Source organism: Heliconius melpomene, chromosome 19 (assembly GCF_056956725.1).
Source record: "Heliconius melpomene rosina isolate 202511_hmr_F chromosome 19, ASM5695672v1, whole genome shotgun sequence".
Lineage (NCBI taxonomy): Eukaryota > Metazoa > Arthropoda > Insecta > Lepidoptera > Nymphalidae > Heliconius > Heliconius melpomene.
The window spans coordinates 1635987-1655370 of NC_140407.1; the positions used below are offsets into that span (position 1 = coordinate 1635987).

The 19384-nt window shown below is 33.4% G+C and overlaps 2 protein-coding genes across 6 annotated transcripts in view; one reads left to right on the top strand and one right to left on the bottom strand.

Annotated features, from left to right (window-relative positions):
• Window positions 1-3551, top strand: part of CtBP (C-terminal binding protein) — a 67645-nt gene extending 64094 nt beyond the window's left edge. For all 5 annotated transcript variants that reach the window (XM_085202915.1, XM_085202913.1, XM_085202914.1 and 2 more), the window contains 6 exons: window positions 561-760; window positions 1320-1419; window positions 1823-1953; window positions 2038-2290; window positions 2376-2503; window positions 2697-3551. In XM_085202915.1, the coding sequence (XP_085059041.1) occupies window positions 561-760; window positions 1320-1419; window positions 1823-1953; window positions 2038-2290; window positions 2376-2503; window positions 2697-2759 (875 nt within the window). In that variant the 3' untranslated portion in view covers window positions 2760-3551. The remainder of the gene's footprint in view (window positions 1-560; window positions 761-1319; window positions 1420-1822; window positions 1954-2037; window positions 2291-2375; window positions 2504-2696) is intronic.
• On the bottom strand, window positions 3353-18987 carry LOC146528257 (cilia- and flagella-associated protein 58-like). Its single transcript, XM_085202787.1, has 19 exons — window positions 18901-18987; window positions 18240-18368; window positions 17661-17754; window positions 17054-17189; window positions 16396-16573; window positions 15367-15486; window positions 14939-15133; window positions 14688-14809; window positions 14025-14164; window positions 13779-13917; window positions 13221-13270; window positions 12865-13043; window positions 12294-12503; window positions 10206-10356; window positions 9127-9251; window positions 7237-7394; window positions 5826-5943; window positions 5369-5435; window positions 3353-5074 (listed from the first exon to the last, which is right to left on the bottom strand). The coding sequence occupies exons 1-19, from the start codon at window positions 18985-18987 to the stop codon at window positions 4890-4892; spliced, it is 2583 nt and encodes an 860-aa protein (XP_085058913.1). The 3' UTR covers window positions 3353-4889.
• Between the last annotated feature and the right edge of the window lie 397 nt (window positions 18988-19384).

A 19384-nucleotide genomic window follows, 5' to 3' on the forward strand; every position in this document is an offset into this window, starting at 1 on the left:
AAAATACTAAGGAAGAAATATTTAAACCACCAAACCGTCGTAGTTTAAATTTTCGCTACTTCCTCATACACATATGTAATAGCAAATTACGTACACATATAATAAATTTGTAACTGATTGCTGTCTGTACAAGGAAGAATATGAGAGTAATTCCGAAGGGGGAAGAAGAATATGAGAAAAATTATTACTATAATTCAAAGTAATAATACCAAAACAATGACTTTTATTTTTGTCTGTTTGTTAATGCGTTTGTGCACGCTAATATCAGTTACGACTTTTTCCGATTCAAATGCAATTTTCACTATTGTATTCGGGCAAACTTCCCTTCACATATAGTGTTTGTTTTATTTTACATCGGTTCATGAATCCATATAAGCGAAAATAGTTTTTTTTTAATTCTATAAAATAACTGTTTCATTGAGTTGGCAGAAGATTGTATAGATTTTATCTTTAAAATGATAGTGTTATTAAAATACAAAAGTAATTCAGATGAGTAAATAAATTATTGTGTAGTTTAGTCGCTAGTTATTTTATATAAATATCTACTTTCTGTCTATTAGGTCCAGAACAAGTGCGCGAAGCGGCGGCTGGTTGTGCCAGAATTCGAGGTGACACTCTTGGTATAGTGGGCCTCGGGCGTATTGGCTCGGCGGTCGCCCTTCGCGCCAAGGCATTCGGGTTCAACGTGATCTTTTACGACCCCTATCTGCCAGATGGCATTGAGAAGTCATTGGGCCTCACCAGGGTTTATACGCTACAGGTAATTGGCAAGAAATTCTTCTTAACTTACAGCTCCCTAAGTAATTAACGATATTTGGTGAAATATATTGCATTTTTATAATATTCTGTTAAACTATAATGAAGAAAATTATAATAAATTGTAATGATTTTTTTAAATTCATATCTTACAAGCTTAAAAAAACGAAACTAGCCTCATTAAGTCATGTTTAATTAGATTATAGTATATCAGTACTTATTGTGTGTACATTTTATTGTAAGTTATATTTATGTGGATAAAGAATTTTAAAAACAAAAGTTTAATAGTGTACGGTCGGGAGTCATTTCTGCTCTTCATTTTCTTTCTTATCTTACTTTTGATTTTTTTTAATCTTTACATAAATTATAACCCATATTTTATTCTGATGCATTAGCTATTTTACTATAAAGTTTCATCTAAATCCATTTAGTAGTTTTTTTCATGAAAGTGGAACAAACATCAAAATTAAATAAAGTTTATTAATATGTATTGCCATTATTTATTCTTTTTTATAATGATGATATTATTTTATATAATGATCAACAATGTGTTTTGCTTCTAGGACCTCCTTTTCCAAAGTGACTGTGTTTCATTGCATTGCAGTCTAAATGAACACAATCACCACCTTATTAATGAATTCACTATCAAACAAATGCGTCCAGGTAATGTTATACATAATATTTAATTTAAATTTTAAATGCAATTTTGTTGTAAAATGGGCAAGTACTTATAAATCATCAAAGTTACCAATGGCTCAGAAGTCAATTGAGCTGAAAAGAGTCGGCAAAAAATTCACTCAGTTATTTTGTGTATGTGTGTCAGTAGCTGATACTCAATTATTACTATGATGATATGATATTATTATTTATGAAGTGCTTTTTTTTGGGCTCTACTGAGCAGAATTGCCTTCGTCATTGTTTGGTGGCTTCCTATAGAACTGACACCATTGCTATGTAACTTGATGATTCAAAAGTGCTTGAATTGGCTTAATTTAATAGAGAATATTAAGATTTTGTTTTATTAAGTGATGTGATCTATAATGTATACGTCTGTTTACACATGCAGGAGCGTTCTTAGTGAACACGGCGCGCGGTGGGTTGGTGGACGACGAGGGGCTCGCGTCCGCGCTCAAGCAGGGACGCATACGGGCCGCCGCGCTCGACGTACACGAGAATGAGCCTTTTAATGTTTTTCAGGTTCGTTTTAACATCATATAACCTATAAGTATTTTGTTCGATCAACTATTGAAGTGTGTTATTGATAAAATAAATTACCAATAGCAAGGGCCGCTGAAGGACGCGCCCAACGTGCTGTGCACGCCGCACGCTGCGTTCTACTCGGACGCGAGCGCGCAGGAGTTGCGCGAGATGGCGGCGTCGGAGATCCGACGCGCAATCGTGGGCCGCATCCCCGACTGCCTGCGTAACTGCGTCAACAAGGACTACTTCCTGCCCGGCGCCGCGCCTGTGTTGCCCCCGCCCGCGCCGCCCCTGGCCGCGCCGCAGCCGCCGCCCTCGGTCACCTACAGCGAAGGTACGCAGCACTATTGCACTGACTACGTCACGTCACCTCCTCTCGTGGCGTACACGATCTAACGAAGTGTCTGTTGACTCTACAGGTATGAACGGCGGTTACTACGGCGGCGGCGGCACGCAGGCGGCGCACTCCACGACGGCCGTGCACGACCCGCCCGCGCTCCCGCCGCAGCCTGCGCCCCAGCCGCCGCCGCAGCCGGCCATCACTCTCGTAAGTTATTATATTAATGTGCTACTTAAGTGACGGAACTTAACGCCGCGCTTTATTTTTGTTACCATAGCAAGTTAATTAAAATAAATTAATTCTTTGTAAGCGTCGCGTTTTATAGTCAAACACTAAAAACAATAATGCCAAAAATGCAGATAGTGTCTTTTATTAATTATGTAATTTTGTGTTTTCACAGCCGATCAACACATCGGACCCGGCCAACCACCCCATGAAGCAAGAGAGCTCCGACGTCCACTAGGCGACACGCTACGTTACAGTACCGTATATCGCAGACAAACAAAAACAAAACAAATAACAAAAACAAACAATAGTTTTATTGATTCCATCGCAATATGTCATAAGTACCCTAGTGTTTGTGCGCAACGGACTGTGTGTGCTTGTGTGCAAGCGTCGTAATTGTGTTTGTATTCGGTAAGTTGGACAGCTATATTGTATAGCGGCGTTTAGCTACGCGTAGCGATTGCAGCGATTGTATGCTGTAGCATGCTATAGTCGTGCTGTATAGTGTACTGTAGCGTGCTATAGCATACTGTAGCGTGCTATAGTGTGCTGTAGCGTGCTGCAGGAAGTAAAGAGACTGTCATGTTGGGTAAAGTGTCTTTACATGTGGATGATGTGTATGACAAACACACCATACCCCACAAACGACCTCTTTCAGCATAACAGCCTGCACATACAACATACAAACTGTTATTTTTAAGTATCGACAATGGACTAGAATTTTATCATCACACTTTAATTAACGATTGAAACAGAGGACTTGTGTTTTTTTTTAATTTGAATGAATGTACAAAATCATGCTTTCATTTGATTATTTTTTTTTCTTTTCTAAATAGTGTTAAGTAAAGGATTTGTACATGTATGTAACACCAATTAGACCGAAACGCAATAGCGGACGAATCCGAATGTGAAAATTGGTATTTAAAAATTAGTATTTACTTACAGTTTAGTTTAATGACAAAAACAATGTGTATATTTTATGAGAAAGTGAAAATGTTCTTAAATAAAACTATTGTTTTCGGATTAATGATTTTTGGTGTTTTATTTTTTTACCCAAATCTCCAACTGAAGTGTCGTGTATACTAAAACAATTCAAAATTACATGAAAATAGTAATTTTTTTTCATTTGTAATGAATTATTTTAATTTCCTGGCTTTTGTGTTTCAACACATTTTAAACACTACGTAACTAAAAATCTACAGTGGTTGAGATTGAACTGAACAATTCCATCTTACACTTCCCAATCAAATAATAATAAGTATTTATTAGGCGTCAATGAAAAATCTATTAAAATCTATGCTTAAATTGTAATATTCAAACGCAGAGTTTTTAGTTGTCTAGAATCTCGACAAAGTTTTATAAATTCCAAAAGCTCTAAGAGTAAAAAAACGAATTGATGTTGTTTCTTTTCATTAGTACAATACAGTAATATTTGCGTTAAAAATAAATTCATACAGTAATATGAAAAAAAGAGAAATATAAAAACAACATTGTTGTTAATTATGAACATTGCATTGAATTGAAAAAAATGCATATTTAATAATATGAAATCAAAGTTTAATATACAGGCCACGAAGTGTAAGCTCTTGGGTGAGTGTTCAATGTTCATATACAGTATGTGATGTTGGCTGTCAATTTTAACTTTAATATTAATATTACAAACAATCATAGCACAAACATTAACTTATACTACTTAGTTATAATAAGCAATAAGATCATAAAATTAATTTAATAATATATTTTAAATATCTTAAGACATATTAATTAAGTAATAGATGTATTAATTTTTATTTAAAACTGGTAATTTAATATGCTTGTAAATTCTTTTTATTAAGATAAATAAAGTCTTATTGTTATTTATTATTTCTTTTGTATATTTAGATTAGGTTTTCATAATTGGTTTGCAAAATGTTTCAAGAAATGTTACTTTTCATTCCAACAGGTGTTAACTAGTTAGATACATTTATCCTTTCTGAAAAAGATTTTTGATAAGTGTGTGTCATTGTTGTACTTTTATAATAGACTACTATAAGCTAATCCAAAATTAATGGCTAATGAAACATTTATTGCACTGGTAAAATTCATGAACTTCATATATTTTAATTCAGTCTTCCATTTAAGTATAACCTCTAAACATTTAGTAATAAGATTATCAAAGCTATTGTATATTACTAAAAAAATATTTACACTATTTCTAGTATCAAAGTATATAATAAGTAAATAATGAACAATTTTACTTGTGGCTTATAAATTTTTGAAGACTAATAATTTCTTCCACGAAATAATAATAGTTATTAGGAATTGTAATCCTTCATAAAAAGATTCGATAGACCGACAACTTTTAAATTGTATACAAAAAATACATAAATTAAGTAATGTCCCGTTGAGGCGTAGAAGGCGTGGCGGGTGATGGCACTCTAAGACGCCGCACCTCGTCCGCGTCTAGAGCGCGCTTTATTTCAAAATATTTTTGTTTAGTTGAACTCAATTCATTGTTCACTCTGTCCAGTTCTAGGCGTAGGTCCGTTACTTGACGCTCACGCATGCTTAGCTCTGAAACGTTATATATTTTATAAAAAAATTAAAACATTTCATGCATATTGAGTAAGTATAAACATTTAAACATTGAAATTTATACATATAATACAACTATAATTCAGATGAAAAAATAAATAATTGTGTAGTATAAGCGGGCTAAGTCCCACGCGGGCCGGTACTTTCATAATAAAAAAAAAACTTTTGCAAAATTGCGAGTTCTAAAAACGAAGTGCTAGGACGTAGAAATACATAAAATAGAATACAGTAGAAATTACATTTACGTAAAAAAAGGCATTTTCATATATTTACCTGCAATGAGACATTTCATTTTGGTTGTTCTTTGCGCCAGAGCTTTTTGCGTTCGGTTTAGCGTTTGCTGAAATGCAATACAACGTATAAAAATAAATAAACTCCCTTTTGCACGTTTTTTATAGAATATTTTGAAAAATAATTTTGTTATATATTGAAAATATGAACATTGACCAAAAATCTGAGTTGACTGTAATAGACTCTGGTAATATAATTATTTTAAGCACTAGAGGTACATTTTTTCAAGTTTTAACCTATTTCAGTTGAAATAATTAAATTATTCATATGGAAGAAGCACATACACGCACTTTGTATCTATTGGCAACTTTTTTCACTGCTTTCCTGCATACATGTTTTAAATTGGCCATAATACATTTTTTAAAGATATTTATAGTGAAATTTCCATAGTTCACATTATTTAATAGTATAATTTAATACCAAATTAAGAAATACATACTTGTATCTCGGGACTAGGTTGTAGAGCAAGCATATCTTTGACGGCGCTGTACAAATTCTTCGTCTCTTTTAATTCACGATCCTTCAAGACTAACATTTCGCTTTGGGCGAGTACTTTCCTGAAAAAATAACTGCTATTGTATAAAAATAAACAAATAATTACTATACGCACCTACGCTCACGCTGTATTCCGCACGTAGCAGGGAACCCACAACCTGTCGCGTTTACAGTCGCACGCTTGTGCCTCTGCGCCACGACTGGCCTACTATTTACAGAACTTATTATGTCCTACTAGAATAATATATACCTAATTGTTTTAGAATTACATATACCTGGAAAAAAATAATGTACAAAAATTAAAATAAAATATTTCAAGAATAATAAAGATAGAAACGTAAGGGCAACATGAAGTACCTAAAATGATTAATTGATTATTTACTTTGTTGCAAGGGTTACCGGCTATGTACACGGTCACTGGATGCTATTGTTTAGGATTAACTCACAGTCGGAGATCTATTTGTTGATTAAAATAACTAACTATGTACGTTCAAGGGAAAAAAATATGTAATTATTAATTACGATGATATGAACATGTAATTACCATGCATGTGGTAACTCATGATATTGTCTGGATACTTCATCTTAAAATGTAATTGAAAGTGCTGTGAGATGAGTTCTCTTCGTAGAGATACATAGAATGATAGAATATAGATACAAGGATAACGTGCTCAGCGACAGTGAAGAGTAACGTGCTCAGCTGGTTTGAGCAAGAATGAGTGATGAAAGAATGGCAAAATAGATTTATGATGGAAAAGCGATGAGTGGTGAGAGAAGTAGGAGGAGACCTCGATTGATCTTCGAAAATACAGTATCCAGGATATTGGAAGGTTACGTAAAAAGTAAGAGGACCCCCCCGGACGGCATGTACGAAGAGGTTGATGACAGTAGACGAGGCGAAAGAGGTATGTAAAGACCGTAGAGTTTGGTGCTCCTATCCCTCCGACTATAGCGCTAGGGATACAGCGTGAAGCTAGATTAGATTACGTATATTATATATATTTAGAAACATAAAAACTTTAATTTGCCGGACACCAGTAGGTACGTTTTTCTAAAACATATGTGATTAACACTTTAAAAATTATTAATAATCCCAACTTATTAAATAGTCAAAGTGAAACGGAATTTTATACCTGCTTGTTTTTGTTGACAGACAACACGCAATGCCTTAAGAATTCGGCGGAAAATGAGGAACGGAAATATATTGATGGGAACGGAGTGTCTTAACACTAGGTTTCCTCTGCTTACACGGCCATGTTTAAAATATAGTGAATATTCAGTACCAATCAGAGGGGTAAATTAGCTTAAAACATATAAATTAAACTAAACTACTAAAAACAAAAAGTAAAGCTTACTTTTGCGTCAATCGTAGTTTTTGCGTAAGATGAACGCTCTCCGGATCGGTGCCTTGCAGCTTCCTCCAACGGTGCACGTTGAGGGGAGTCTCTAGGGCCTCCTCTAACGCGCGCACGCGCAGCCTCTCTCGACCTAATTCTCTTTCTAAATTGAATACCTGTTTGAAAACGAATAAAAATTTTTTTAAATCGAATATTTTTTAAATTATACAAAAAAGAACATAAAAACTAAACGTTATATATTGTTTTGGTAGTTTTACAGTGAATTGTGATAAATGATCATTATTGTTGAGCGCGAGCAAAAGCGCAAAGCGAGGTAATGAAAAGAATTAATTCCTGCTGGTATTAATGAAACACTTAACCGTCACATTTACAGTTACAAATTATTATTGAAGGTTTACTATAGTGTAATATTTATCACAATTTTACTTTCGTATTCGGAAAAAAAATCTTATTAAATTAGAAAACTTAATAATCCTCATAATACATATTGTATTAGATTTAGTGGTAGGTAAACAGACACGGCAAAATATTTAATTGGTTATAAATCTCAAGATAAATAGTACGCAATTGCAAAAGCAAATTCTCAATTTTTACAAATAAAAATAAATTATTAAGTAAATATATAGTAAGTTTTAAACGACCTTTCCTTAAGCTATGATTTAATTATTGATCTAACTAAAACATTCTTCATAAAAATATAGGTAATTTGTCGCTCGCTTCTTCGTCATCTTGAACTTTATCAATTAGTTGTGGGTTTATAATTATTTATACCCGTAAAAAATAATTAAAAATGTTTTTTTTTCCTCTCTATAGTAATTTCACGGAGACCTCTTTTAACTTTTTTTATTTTTACTTTATAAGGTTAAATTACTAATAAAAACATACATTTTGATTGGAGGTCTCTAATATCAGTATTTCCCCCTGAACGTTGTACCTACAGTTAACGCAATCCCATGGCGGCTATAGCCTCAGAGATATATGTAAAAAATATACCTATTTATATTTATAACAATTTAAATTACATTGTTTCATTAACAGATGATCATTAAGTAGAGCCAGGAAGCTTGAACAAGTCACGCTCACGCAGTTCATGCCTAGCAGGTAATGCTTAAATAGACTAATATATATACTGTATAGGTCTAAGGATGTCTATTTATAAATATAGAGAATTTAAAAGATTTTGCATATTATATTCAAGGCACCAAAACTATTCATTATCTTTATAATAAGATAACAGGGCGACCTTACACTAAATATTTAGTTGTCTAAAAATAAACACTTAATTGCGGTAGTGATCGAAGTGACCATATTGATAGGTTTTTTTAAGTGTCTAATAAATTGCATCGTTATAATTTACATTATACATTTTTATGGAAAATAATAATGTAAATATATAATGCCGGGCCAGATACTGTCCTAAAATTTATTAAAACTGAAATACAGACCAATGAAAACTACTCGTAAATAACAATTTCATAAAATAATAACAACACAAACGGTCTTTGTTACAATTTCAATGACTTCTAGGTGAACTAGTATTTACTGTTAATTGGTCTTTAAATTATTTAATGACGATTTAAATAATTAATTATTTCTTATTTGTATTTTAATAGTCGATTACTTTGCATTTTAAGTTTTTCACTGTAGTTTACCTACTTGATTAGCCTCCTTAAAAATTACAATCTATTAATAATTATTATGACAAGACAGTGCGACGGAGAGTTTCGCCATCCAATATGTTATGTCTCAAAAATTGTACAGTGAGAGGGGAATAGAGTGTCTTAGCACTGAGTTCTAACCCTCTATGTACCCTGCTATATGCTGGATACACTACTGAGCTTACACGGGATTATTACAGTAATTGCAAATAATCAGAGTATATACTACCTCGAGTCTTAAATCAGTCATATTTTCAATGCCTTTGGATAAGAGGTTCTTCTCTTTTCTCAGCCGTATGATCTCGAGTCGAAGGAGACGGATGTCTTCCACTCTCTGTTCATATTGACGTTCACCTAAAAGGAAAATAATAAAAATAAATCGATTTCCAATACCTGTCAATTACTTTACTATACAACATAGGTTTAGTAATGTCCAGTATGCGTTTCTTAATGACCCTATCAATATTCACATCTCAAATGCTAAATAAAATTTAGATTGCACAGTTAGTAGAAATATACTAAATATAAATAAAAATATGATCTTTGTCATTTAAATTTTCTATCTGATTTTGTTTCCGAGAAAGTAATGATAAGACAAACTAAAAATGACAAAGAAAATGGATATACGAAATCTAATATAATATATGCATACTTGAAAGCCCAAATATTATCATATTTAAAATTTACACAATTCCAATAATTTTACATACGTATATTACATACGTTGCAGTCAGCTAAAACTATTTCAATATTTGTACTAATCGACGCTGTCACGCATCAGTGGGTGTCTTACTGTAAACCCGATGATTGTGGGTTTGATTGAGTACTTATTCAGGGCTATCTATTGATTTTATTCAAATAATTGGGAGAGTCGCATTTCCCCACTAAGATAAAATGAAGCGCGGCGTTGAGTTCCGTAACTTAAAAAACAAATAATGTCTTGAAATTGTTTGAAAAACTACTTAACTGTATCAGCATATTCCGTTCAATAATTTGTTAAATTAATAAACTTGATTATTTTAACAGATTTGTATATTCGTCGAATCGCGAAACAATAATAAATATGCAAAATATATGTTTTGTGTCTATAATTTGATGATAATTTATTCATTGAAAGTTTATCGACTACCTGTTCAAGCAAATCGCTCTGGTCTGGCCAGTCAACTGGCAATGCCTCCATGAAATGGGGGGAAAATGAATGTATTAATGGGAGCGGAGTGTCTTACTCTAGATTGCCAGGTTCCCTCTGTCTACCCTCGCTATGTGCCTGATACAATATTCATTAAATAGTACTTTAAATTAATTTACCTCTTTGTAACGTAACTTCCAGTATGCGTATTTTTTCATACAACAAGGATATTTCGTCGTTGCGTCTCACTAGCTGGGCGCCCACGACGTCGCGCTCGTTGATGAGGCCCTCCAGCTCCTTCATCAGCTTAGCGCGAGCTGTGTCACTTTCCTGAAAGGAAAAAATAGTTTTTTAAAATAATACCTCAAGCTTCTGTTTACAAGTCAGTCGTACCGCAGGAACATAAAATGTGACTGTATATGCGACTGGTTGTGAATTCGATTCCCACTCGAGGAAAATAAATATTTTATATTTCACGACTGGCTATAAATGTAATAAGTTCCAATACTTGCTTTATTGGAAGATAATAAATAATTGTTTTTTTTAAATAACACCTAAATTAAGTATGTATTTAGCAGATGATGGCGTTTTAGTATGTAGGTAACTAAAGCTTACATATGGACTACAGATATTTTCAATGAAGAAAATCGAACCCACAACCTCAAGCTTACATCATACAACTAAAAGGATATTCAAAAGTGTAAAAGATTATACAGTTTTATTCCGAGGTAAATAAGACTTGGAAAAGCGACGACTAATTAGATATTTTGTAACAGTTTATTTTAATATATTTATTAAATTAAACAACAAAGAAATATTTCGAGCTGGAGGAAAATCGTGATTGTTGATTCGAGAAAAAGATAATAATGTTTAGTTATTTTAAGGACGGCAGCCGGTAAAGGCAGCGACAGGTACCGTCAGGTCACTATCTGATCTCCATTTTTTTATTGTAAGTATCTATATGTACATGAGTATTTCAAACCAAATACAAAAAATATTAAACTGTCATATACAGGACACTGTGTCACATGGATACATTATTTTGAAATTTAATATTTATTTAAAATTTATATTTCTATTTGTTCGCTCTAGTGTCGAGGTAATGGACGGCGTTGAGTTCCGCCCCTGGAACGCACACGGGAACGGAGTGCCATAACACTAGATTCCCTCTGCCTACCCTGCTCTGTGCGGGTGAAGTTGAAAAAAAATCATCTTCACGCTGCATTCAACGTAATAGTTTTTCTTAAATAAATATTTTTTTCAAGTGGAAATCAAACACATCACCTTTTCAATAAAACTATGTTTCATTATGCCACTATAGCTTTATATACACATACCTTTAATATATAACTTTTAAAAAGTAAAATAAACGAAAATAGTAAATAAATACCCCAATTTGGGCAACACTGATAAATTAAGTATCAATCAAGTAATATCCATTATAATGGTATTTCAGGTTGTAATTAAATAAAAAAAAATTAAAAGTAATAAATTTACAAAAAGTTGTAATAAAAGATATATATATATATATATATATATATATATATATATATATATATATATATATATTATTTTTTATCTGTAAAAAAAATTATAAACTTCTATCTGAATCCAAAACTTAATTTTAAAAAAGTACATTTCCTGTATTTAAAAGCCAAAAACCATAGTTGCCAAAAAATTTTATTGCTCGAAGTTGGTCCGAGGTCTCTCCTTGTCGCTTAAACCATTCACTTCTGCATCAAGTATAATATACTCGCATTTATAGGCGCTATACGAGCGTATACAATTTATTGATTAGAATAACCTTTTAAACGTTCAAATTTATCAATCATAATTAAGGTCGGTATTTTAAAAAAAGTTTAACTCTTAAAATTTACATATATGGTATAGCAAAATGTGCATAAAATATATTATGCCTTTTAATCGATTTTTTGATACTGGAATTGTAGTTGGTAATATTACAGAATTTCGTTTTTTTTTGAACGTGAGGATAATTCTGTAAGCCTTACCGGGTTTTCAAATTCTTTCAAATTCATTTAGTTTTCGCATATCCGACTAAAAACAAATAAAAAAGCGTGCAAATAATATTAATGTTATAATATTTTGTTATAGTTAGCTAGATCGCTTAAATCCTATCTTTTGTATAATATAGTAATATTCAACTTTACACTTCACTCCGCGTGGGTAGACAGAAATAAGTGGGTAGTTGAAACTACAATCGCAGCAAACAAAATATTTGTACAAAATTTGTAAAAAAATATACTTACTTGAATAATCCTATTAAGCCTGGCCTCCTCTTGTCTCAATGCAGTAATATCAGCTTTAGCCTCAGACAACTTCGCCAAGCCAGCTTGTACTTCACCTCTCAGTTGCTCGTTCTTCTTGTTGCACTTCACGAGTGCACCTTCGCAGGACTTCAAACCTGTCTCCTTGCCGCTGATATCTTCTTTTAGTTGTTCTATTTGATAGGCTAACATCTGTTGTTAGAGAAAACTTCATTTATTTAAATATAAAAGTAGGTTCCTACTTTTAATAAATAGTACAAATATTTTCAATTTTGTTTGTATTTATATAGATTAACTAAATTGATATAAACTGAATGAATAACAAAAAATAAAACAGTCAAAATAGGGAACAAATTTTTGCTTCGGGTATTAATATATATATACCAACCACTATTTATATCACAATGATTATGTGTTCGGTTCCCATTTGCCGAAAAGTTTTAACTTAAATGTTTTTTCAGACAGATATGTACCATTCCGCTACAAGAGGCGTAATTTTTCTAAAGTGGACAAAAGTGGTGGTGATCAAAAATCATCAAAATAAAAATAATACCTTAAGCTTCTGTTTCAAGTCTTGTATCTCATCCAAAGCTTCGGTATAATTCTTATGTAACATATTCCTCTCGGCACGAGTCGCGTCCAGGGCCACCGACAGCTTTCTTTCTTTCAGTGATTCCTCTCTTAGAGCTTTCTTCAAGTCGAGTATGTCTGCTGTTCTGAGACGAACCTCCTCTAAAATATAGTAACAATATTAAATATTACTCTAGGCGATGACATATTTACAACACTATTTTAATATGTGAATACTTGCAGTGTGGCTGTAAATAACTATTTTAATGTGTATATAATATGCCCAAATAAATATAGTAGGTATATAATCTTTTTTTATAGTCACTTATAAACACTTACCAGATATTTCATCTATTTTTTCATTTAAAGCTATGGCCTCCTCTAGCATTCTATAAAGAAAAACATCACAATATTTAAAAGACTACTGGTCAAAAATGATGTTCGAAATCATAGTACGCTCGACGAGTCAGGCAGCAAGAACCAAGTATTAAAACAATCTGTTCTCTGCGTGGCAAGTAATGGAGCTCAACGCCACGCTGTTTTCGTTACAAGAGCAAGTAAAAAAAAAACAAGTAAAATAGAGTGATGGCTCACCATTCATTATTTTCTCATTGTCTATGTTGCAGAATCATGTGTAATTAGTAAGTTTAGGTGTAAACCAGTATTTACACCTAAACTTACTAATTTTTTTTAGTTTCTTGCAAGGTATGAAGGGGAAACTGAGAACCTAATTTTAAGACCCTCCGTTCCCATAAATATACTTCCGTTCCTCATTTTCCGCCGAATTTTAGAGGCAATATGTGAACGTAGCGGGAACCAGCACCTATTGGAGATCCACTTGTACAGTGTAAAATTTTTATACATTCTCTAAAATATTTTTGTATATTTAATATTTACCTGTCTTTATCTTTTTCCAGCTGTCGTATGATAAGACGTTGTTTGTTGATTTGAACTCCTGTAGTCTCTAATTCGTGTTCTAATTGCTTTCTCCTTTGTTCCTGACGGTTTATTATTTGCAGGTTCTCCAACGCCTCGTCTTGTGTCAAAAAGAAAATATTTAGAAAATTTAAATCAATTGATACGAAAAAAATAATAAATTAATAAATAAATTTTAATACAGCATATTTTATCAATCAAACATACTTTGTATTTTTTGCATGTTCTTATTTAGTATTTCCTTCTCCCTGTTCAAATTCTCTATCTCCCTCTTATCCACCTCCGCCTGCTTCTTGTTCAGCATTATCTCTCTTTCCATCACGGAGACTTGCTGGCGGAGATTTCCCCTGCAATTTTTACACATTTACATTCTCTGAAAAAAAAAACTAAGTAGTCTTTTTTTCTCTTCTCCTAGCAGGGTTGGCTGACGAAACCTAATGTTAAGAATTAAGACTCGCCAATTTTTTTGAAACATTGTGTGTTAAGAGGGGAACTTAAAGCAAAGAAATTAAAATAGTTAATTCATTAACTCGAATGGAAATCGAACCCACAACCACCGCGTTTACTGTCAGACGCTACGCTGCTGCGTCACGACGTTACATCACATTGGATTAATATAATCAATTAGAAATAATAATATGTTCCATTTCCAATATCTAATTTATATAATATTCTTGTTAAATTATTTGAATAAATTAATTAAACGAATCTATATAAAATAATTGTTTATATAAAGTAAATAATCGGAAATTAAGCTTAATGTTTGTAATTGCAAAAACAACTATCTTTTGTTATATACATAGTACTTTTCTTGTTTCATGATCACATTGGCCATACATTATATTGGAAATAGCAAATATTGAATGTAACCGATCAAATTCCACTCCGGCCTTGGCCTGCTCCAGCAGTTGGTATTTCTTCATTTGCTGCATGTTCTGCTTCGTCATCTTGGACACCTCGTTGCGCAGCCTGTTGCCGTCGTCTATCATGTTCTAAGTAATAAAATCAATTATCGCATCGAAGTATCTACAGAGGTCCTGGAGATTTGATAATAAATCCCACGAAGTTAACAAAATGAAAATAAAGTGGTACATTAAATGAAATATATTTGATTCAGTAACCTTCAACTCCTTGGTGGTGTTAGTAAGCTTCTGCTTGGTATTATCAAACTCTGCGTTGGTCGCGTCCAGCTGCTCCCTCAGCTGCGCCGCCTTCGCCGAAGCCGCCTCCTGCTCTTGCTGGGCGGCCTCTAACTTGTGACCCATGTCCTTTAATTGTTTGTCCCTGCGTTCTATCGTTCTGTCTGCTTTCGCTAGCTGAAATGGTTATCTAAATATTCATTTATTTTGTTTATAAAATACATATATATGTAAATACGACAGGTTGTGGCTTAGATTCCCACTCGAGGAAATGAAATATTTAATATTTCGATTTCTTTGATCTGGTGCCGAGGCAAAGTGTAAAGTTAAGTTCCGCCACTCAACTCACAATGACTCCAGAATTCGACGTAAAGTGAAGGACAGAATATCTCGGAAAACTAAAAATATACCTTCTCATTGAGTCCTACAATAGTGCTACCTCTGTTTTCAACTTCCGCTTTCAACGTCGCGCTCTCTCCGTTTAAGTGGTCAATTAGACGATTTTGTCGCACAGCATTATTGTCTGCATCCTGAAAAAAAGATGTTCATAAACAATATTTTGTTTTTTTTTACAGGTTCACGCTTTATCCTGTATATCAGATTAGGCAAGAGGGAACCTAATGCTAAGATGCTTTGTTACCCACTTAATTTTAGAAATATTGATATATGATTATTGTAGCTAGAGCTCAACGCCGTCATTTGTTAATCAAAGCGGCAAATTAAAAATAAATAAATTTAACGATCCCCGAGAGGGAATCGAACCCACAGCAGCCTCAAATTCTTCGTATGAACTTCGAGCATTAAAACAATTCTGTATTATAATAGTAAGTCACGTCACAATTGAAAGCGTCTAGAACAGCTACAGTGAGGAAATGAAAATGTATTTTTTGTGATCTAAACACCAATAAATACAGATTTAGAGGAATTGTAACTGTTGCAAAAAAACTTATCCTATTCGAATGTTAGTCACTTTAGAAATACGTATTTCTTAGTATTTTATTTAATACAAAAAAATAATTACGAGCGTATGACTGTAAACGCGACAGGTTGTTGGTTCGATAGCCATTTCTAATATTTTCATTTTTTGTTCTGGTGTCGACGCTATGTGCTGCGTTGAGTTCCACCACTCAACACGCAATGCCTCTAGAATTCGGAGGAAAGTAGGAAGCGGAGTGTGTGGACTAAGCTGCCTAACTAACCTCTGCCTACCCTGCGACATGCGGGATACAGCGTGAACTGAAATAATGTAAGTATTATAAGTTGTATCTAGTTGTATAACAACGTTAACAGTCAGGTAAGGTAAGTAGCCAAAGCGCGGCGTTGAGTTTCGTCTCGAAATTGGCCGGAGTGTGGGAAACGTCTTTACCCTAAGTTTCTACCTACTACGCCTACCACGCATATGCAGCGTACAGCGCGAAGTTTATATATGCAGATCTTACCTCCAATTGTTCTTCCAATTTAGCCATGGTCTCATCTGCCTCAGTGGTCTTCTGTTCCAACTCATCTACGTAACTCAGTGCATTTGTAAGTCTCTGTTTAACGCCGTCTAGCTCTCCTTGAAGTCTGGCTTTCTCTTTTTCGAACTTTTCTTTTTCCTTTACTGCTGATGTTGCTCCTCTATAAGTATTTATAAACGAGTATTTAAATAGCAATGCCATTAGACTATCCCCATACGCCCCTTAAGTGGGGCTTGAATTTTTTTTACAATTCAATTAATTTCGAACTTGTTTAAAAATAAATAAATTCTTATAATTATTTAGTATCTTTTATAAATATTATATTTTTGTTTAAAAAATCAACATTTTGGAGGTATTTTTTTTTATCTTTGTAAAGGATTTTCTCCTGAACTCGTCCTACATACAGATGCTAGCTGCCAAATTTCATAATTCTAGGTCAACCGGAAGTACCCTATCGGTTTCGATACCTTTTAGATTTCAGTGTCGAAATACGCCTTTAATTTAAATTTTAATTTTTTGCCATATAAATGGCCATATCTTTTTTTAAGTAAATGTAGAAATACGTTTACGCCCAGCGCGGCCACGACTGGTCTACCGTACTTTACACAAATAAATAATTTATAATAATCGTGATTCTCACGCATCATCATCTCCAGCTCTCTTCCTCGCGTCCAATTCCTTCTCGAGCCTAGTGACGGTTTTCTTCATAGTTTCAAGGCTTTCGACGCTTGCTAGTTCACGTGCGTGCATCGCGTCTGCCAGGGCTCTGGCATCATCTAATAAGTATCGAATAAATATATAGAAGAAGGTTCAACTTAATACATAGTTATAGTTATTTGTAACAATTAACAAGAATATTTATTATGCTATTTTTAAAAATGATTTTTAATAATATTATAAAATATAAACTATGTTCTAAAATACTACAAAATTAAGTAAATGTTTTTTTCAACCATCTCCGGTCTCCGGTTTCATCAGTCTCCGGTCAGTCGTGATTATATTAAACTTATTAAACTTATTAAACTTATATTTCCATTTTTTCCACTCAACGCGCAATGCCTCCAGACTTCGGAGGAAAGTCGGAACGAAGTGTCTTAACACTAGGTTCCTCCTGCCTACCCTGCTGTGTGCGGGATACAGCGTGAAGCTGATTTTTATTTATGTACCTTCAGTTTTTGTAAGTGATAATGTCCAAGTAAAACATTTCATTACCTTGTTTATTAGTTACACATAATACCTTCTCTTACCGATTTCTCCTCTCAGTCGCTCGATAGTTTTCCCAGAATCCGAAATTTCGGAAAGATATTCGGCCACTATGGAGTCGTAGCGTGATAGTTTCGACTAAACAATAAATAAAGTATTAAAATGCGATACGATTTATAATTGTCGTCGAGTGTAAAAAATATGATATTTGAATATAAAGACAAGACAATACAATTTTCTCTGCAGACAAATACAATACAATTTTTTTTAATTATTTCATTCATATGAGGTAGGAAGTAGTTATATTATAGTTATTTTACTTCATGCAGAGTAACGCAGCGAGCCACAACCATGTGTTTATTGTGAACACACTCCGCTTCCTACTTTCCGTTTAATTTCCCAGTGACGAAATTCAACGTAGCGCTTTCCTTGCTGCCAGGGCATGGAAATAATAATAATTCATTCTCCTGTGTAATGAAACCACAACCTTCGCATTTACTGCCAAACACTGTGTCGCTGCGCCACGACGGCGACGGAGATTAAGAAAAATAATATAAAGAAAATAATTGTATTAAAAGTAATAGAAATATTACAATACTTTTGGAATTAATAATCAATTATACCTTAAGGGAGGAAATTTTCTCCTGATGGGTAACGTTCTCCTCCTTCATTTTATAATAGGAGTCGTACAGTTTCGTGTAAACATCTGAATATAGTTTAAGACCTTCAGCCTCTCGCATTTGCTCCAGTACCTAAAACATATTTTATATAGTTAATTAAATTATTCATACAGTTTTCAAAATATTTTTTTTTTCAGCTTCACGCTTTATAGGCAGAAGGGACTTAGTGTTGAGACACTCCGTTCCCCACTTTCTGAAAAATTCTTAAGACATTGCGTATTGTGTAGGCAATGCTGAGCTTTGCTTACTTGCTAGAGGGGAGAAATGAAAGTACCTACTCAATATTTCATTTCCTCGAGTGGGAATAGAACCCACAGCATGTTACGTTTACAGTCGCACGCATTTGCCTTTACGCTACGACGACGCCCTCGACGAGAACCTTACTAAAAATATATTTTTTTATATATAAAAAAGTTTTGAGCCAGTAATTTTGATAATTTAAATTTTAAATGGCAGTGTAAGTAGTATATATGAAGAAGCACAATCGTATTTATTAAAATGATATTTAATATATTTTTTATCGTTACAGCGAGCGAAATGATAAAAAGTCCCCTAGTTATTTATACTTTTACATTGATACCATATTAGATACTATAAATCTTACTCTTTCAAATTCTTTCTCCGCTTCAGTGGTCTCGGAGCCGACGGCGATAGCCGCCCCGAAGTCATCCTCATCATCTTGTGCATCCATTTTCAATATAAAACGTATATAAAACTACTTTAACGACGAAAAACTTTGGATAAAAGTATAATAGCAAATATGTAAATGACGTGTTTGTTAGGTTGCTATGGTTACGGCATGATAAGAATGAATGTACCATAGAGTATGTTTGCTATTTGATCGGTTTCTGGTAGGGAAATTTTTATTATATATTTTTTTTAATAATATTTACCGTGTTTTCCCATATTTTTACAGATAGCTAGAGAAAATCTTTATCCTTTGAACTAATAGTATAAAGCTGAACAGTTTGTTTAGTTGAACACGGTGATCTCGGGAACTACTGAAAACTAAAAAAAAAATGTCTAGCCTACCCTGCTATATGCTGGATACAGAATATTTTTTTAACTGATACGTTAATGAATTTTCG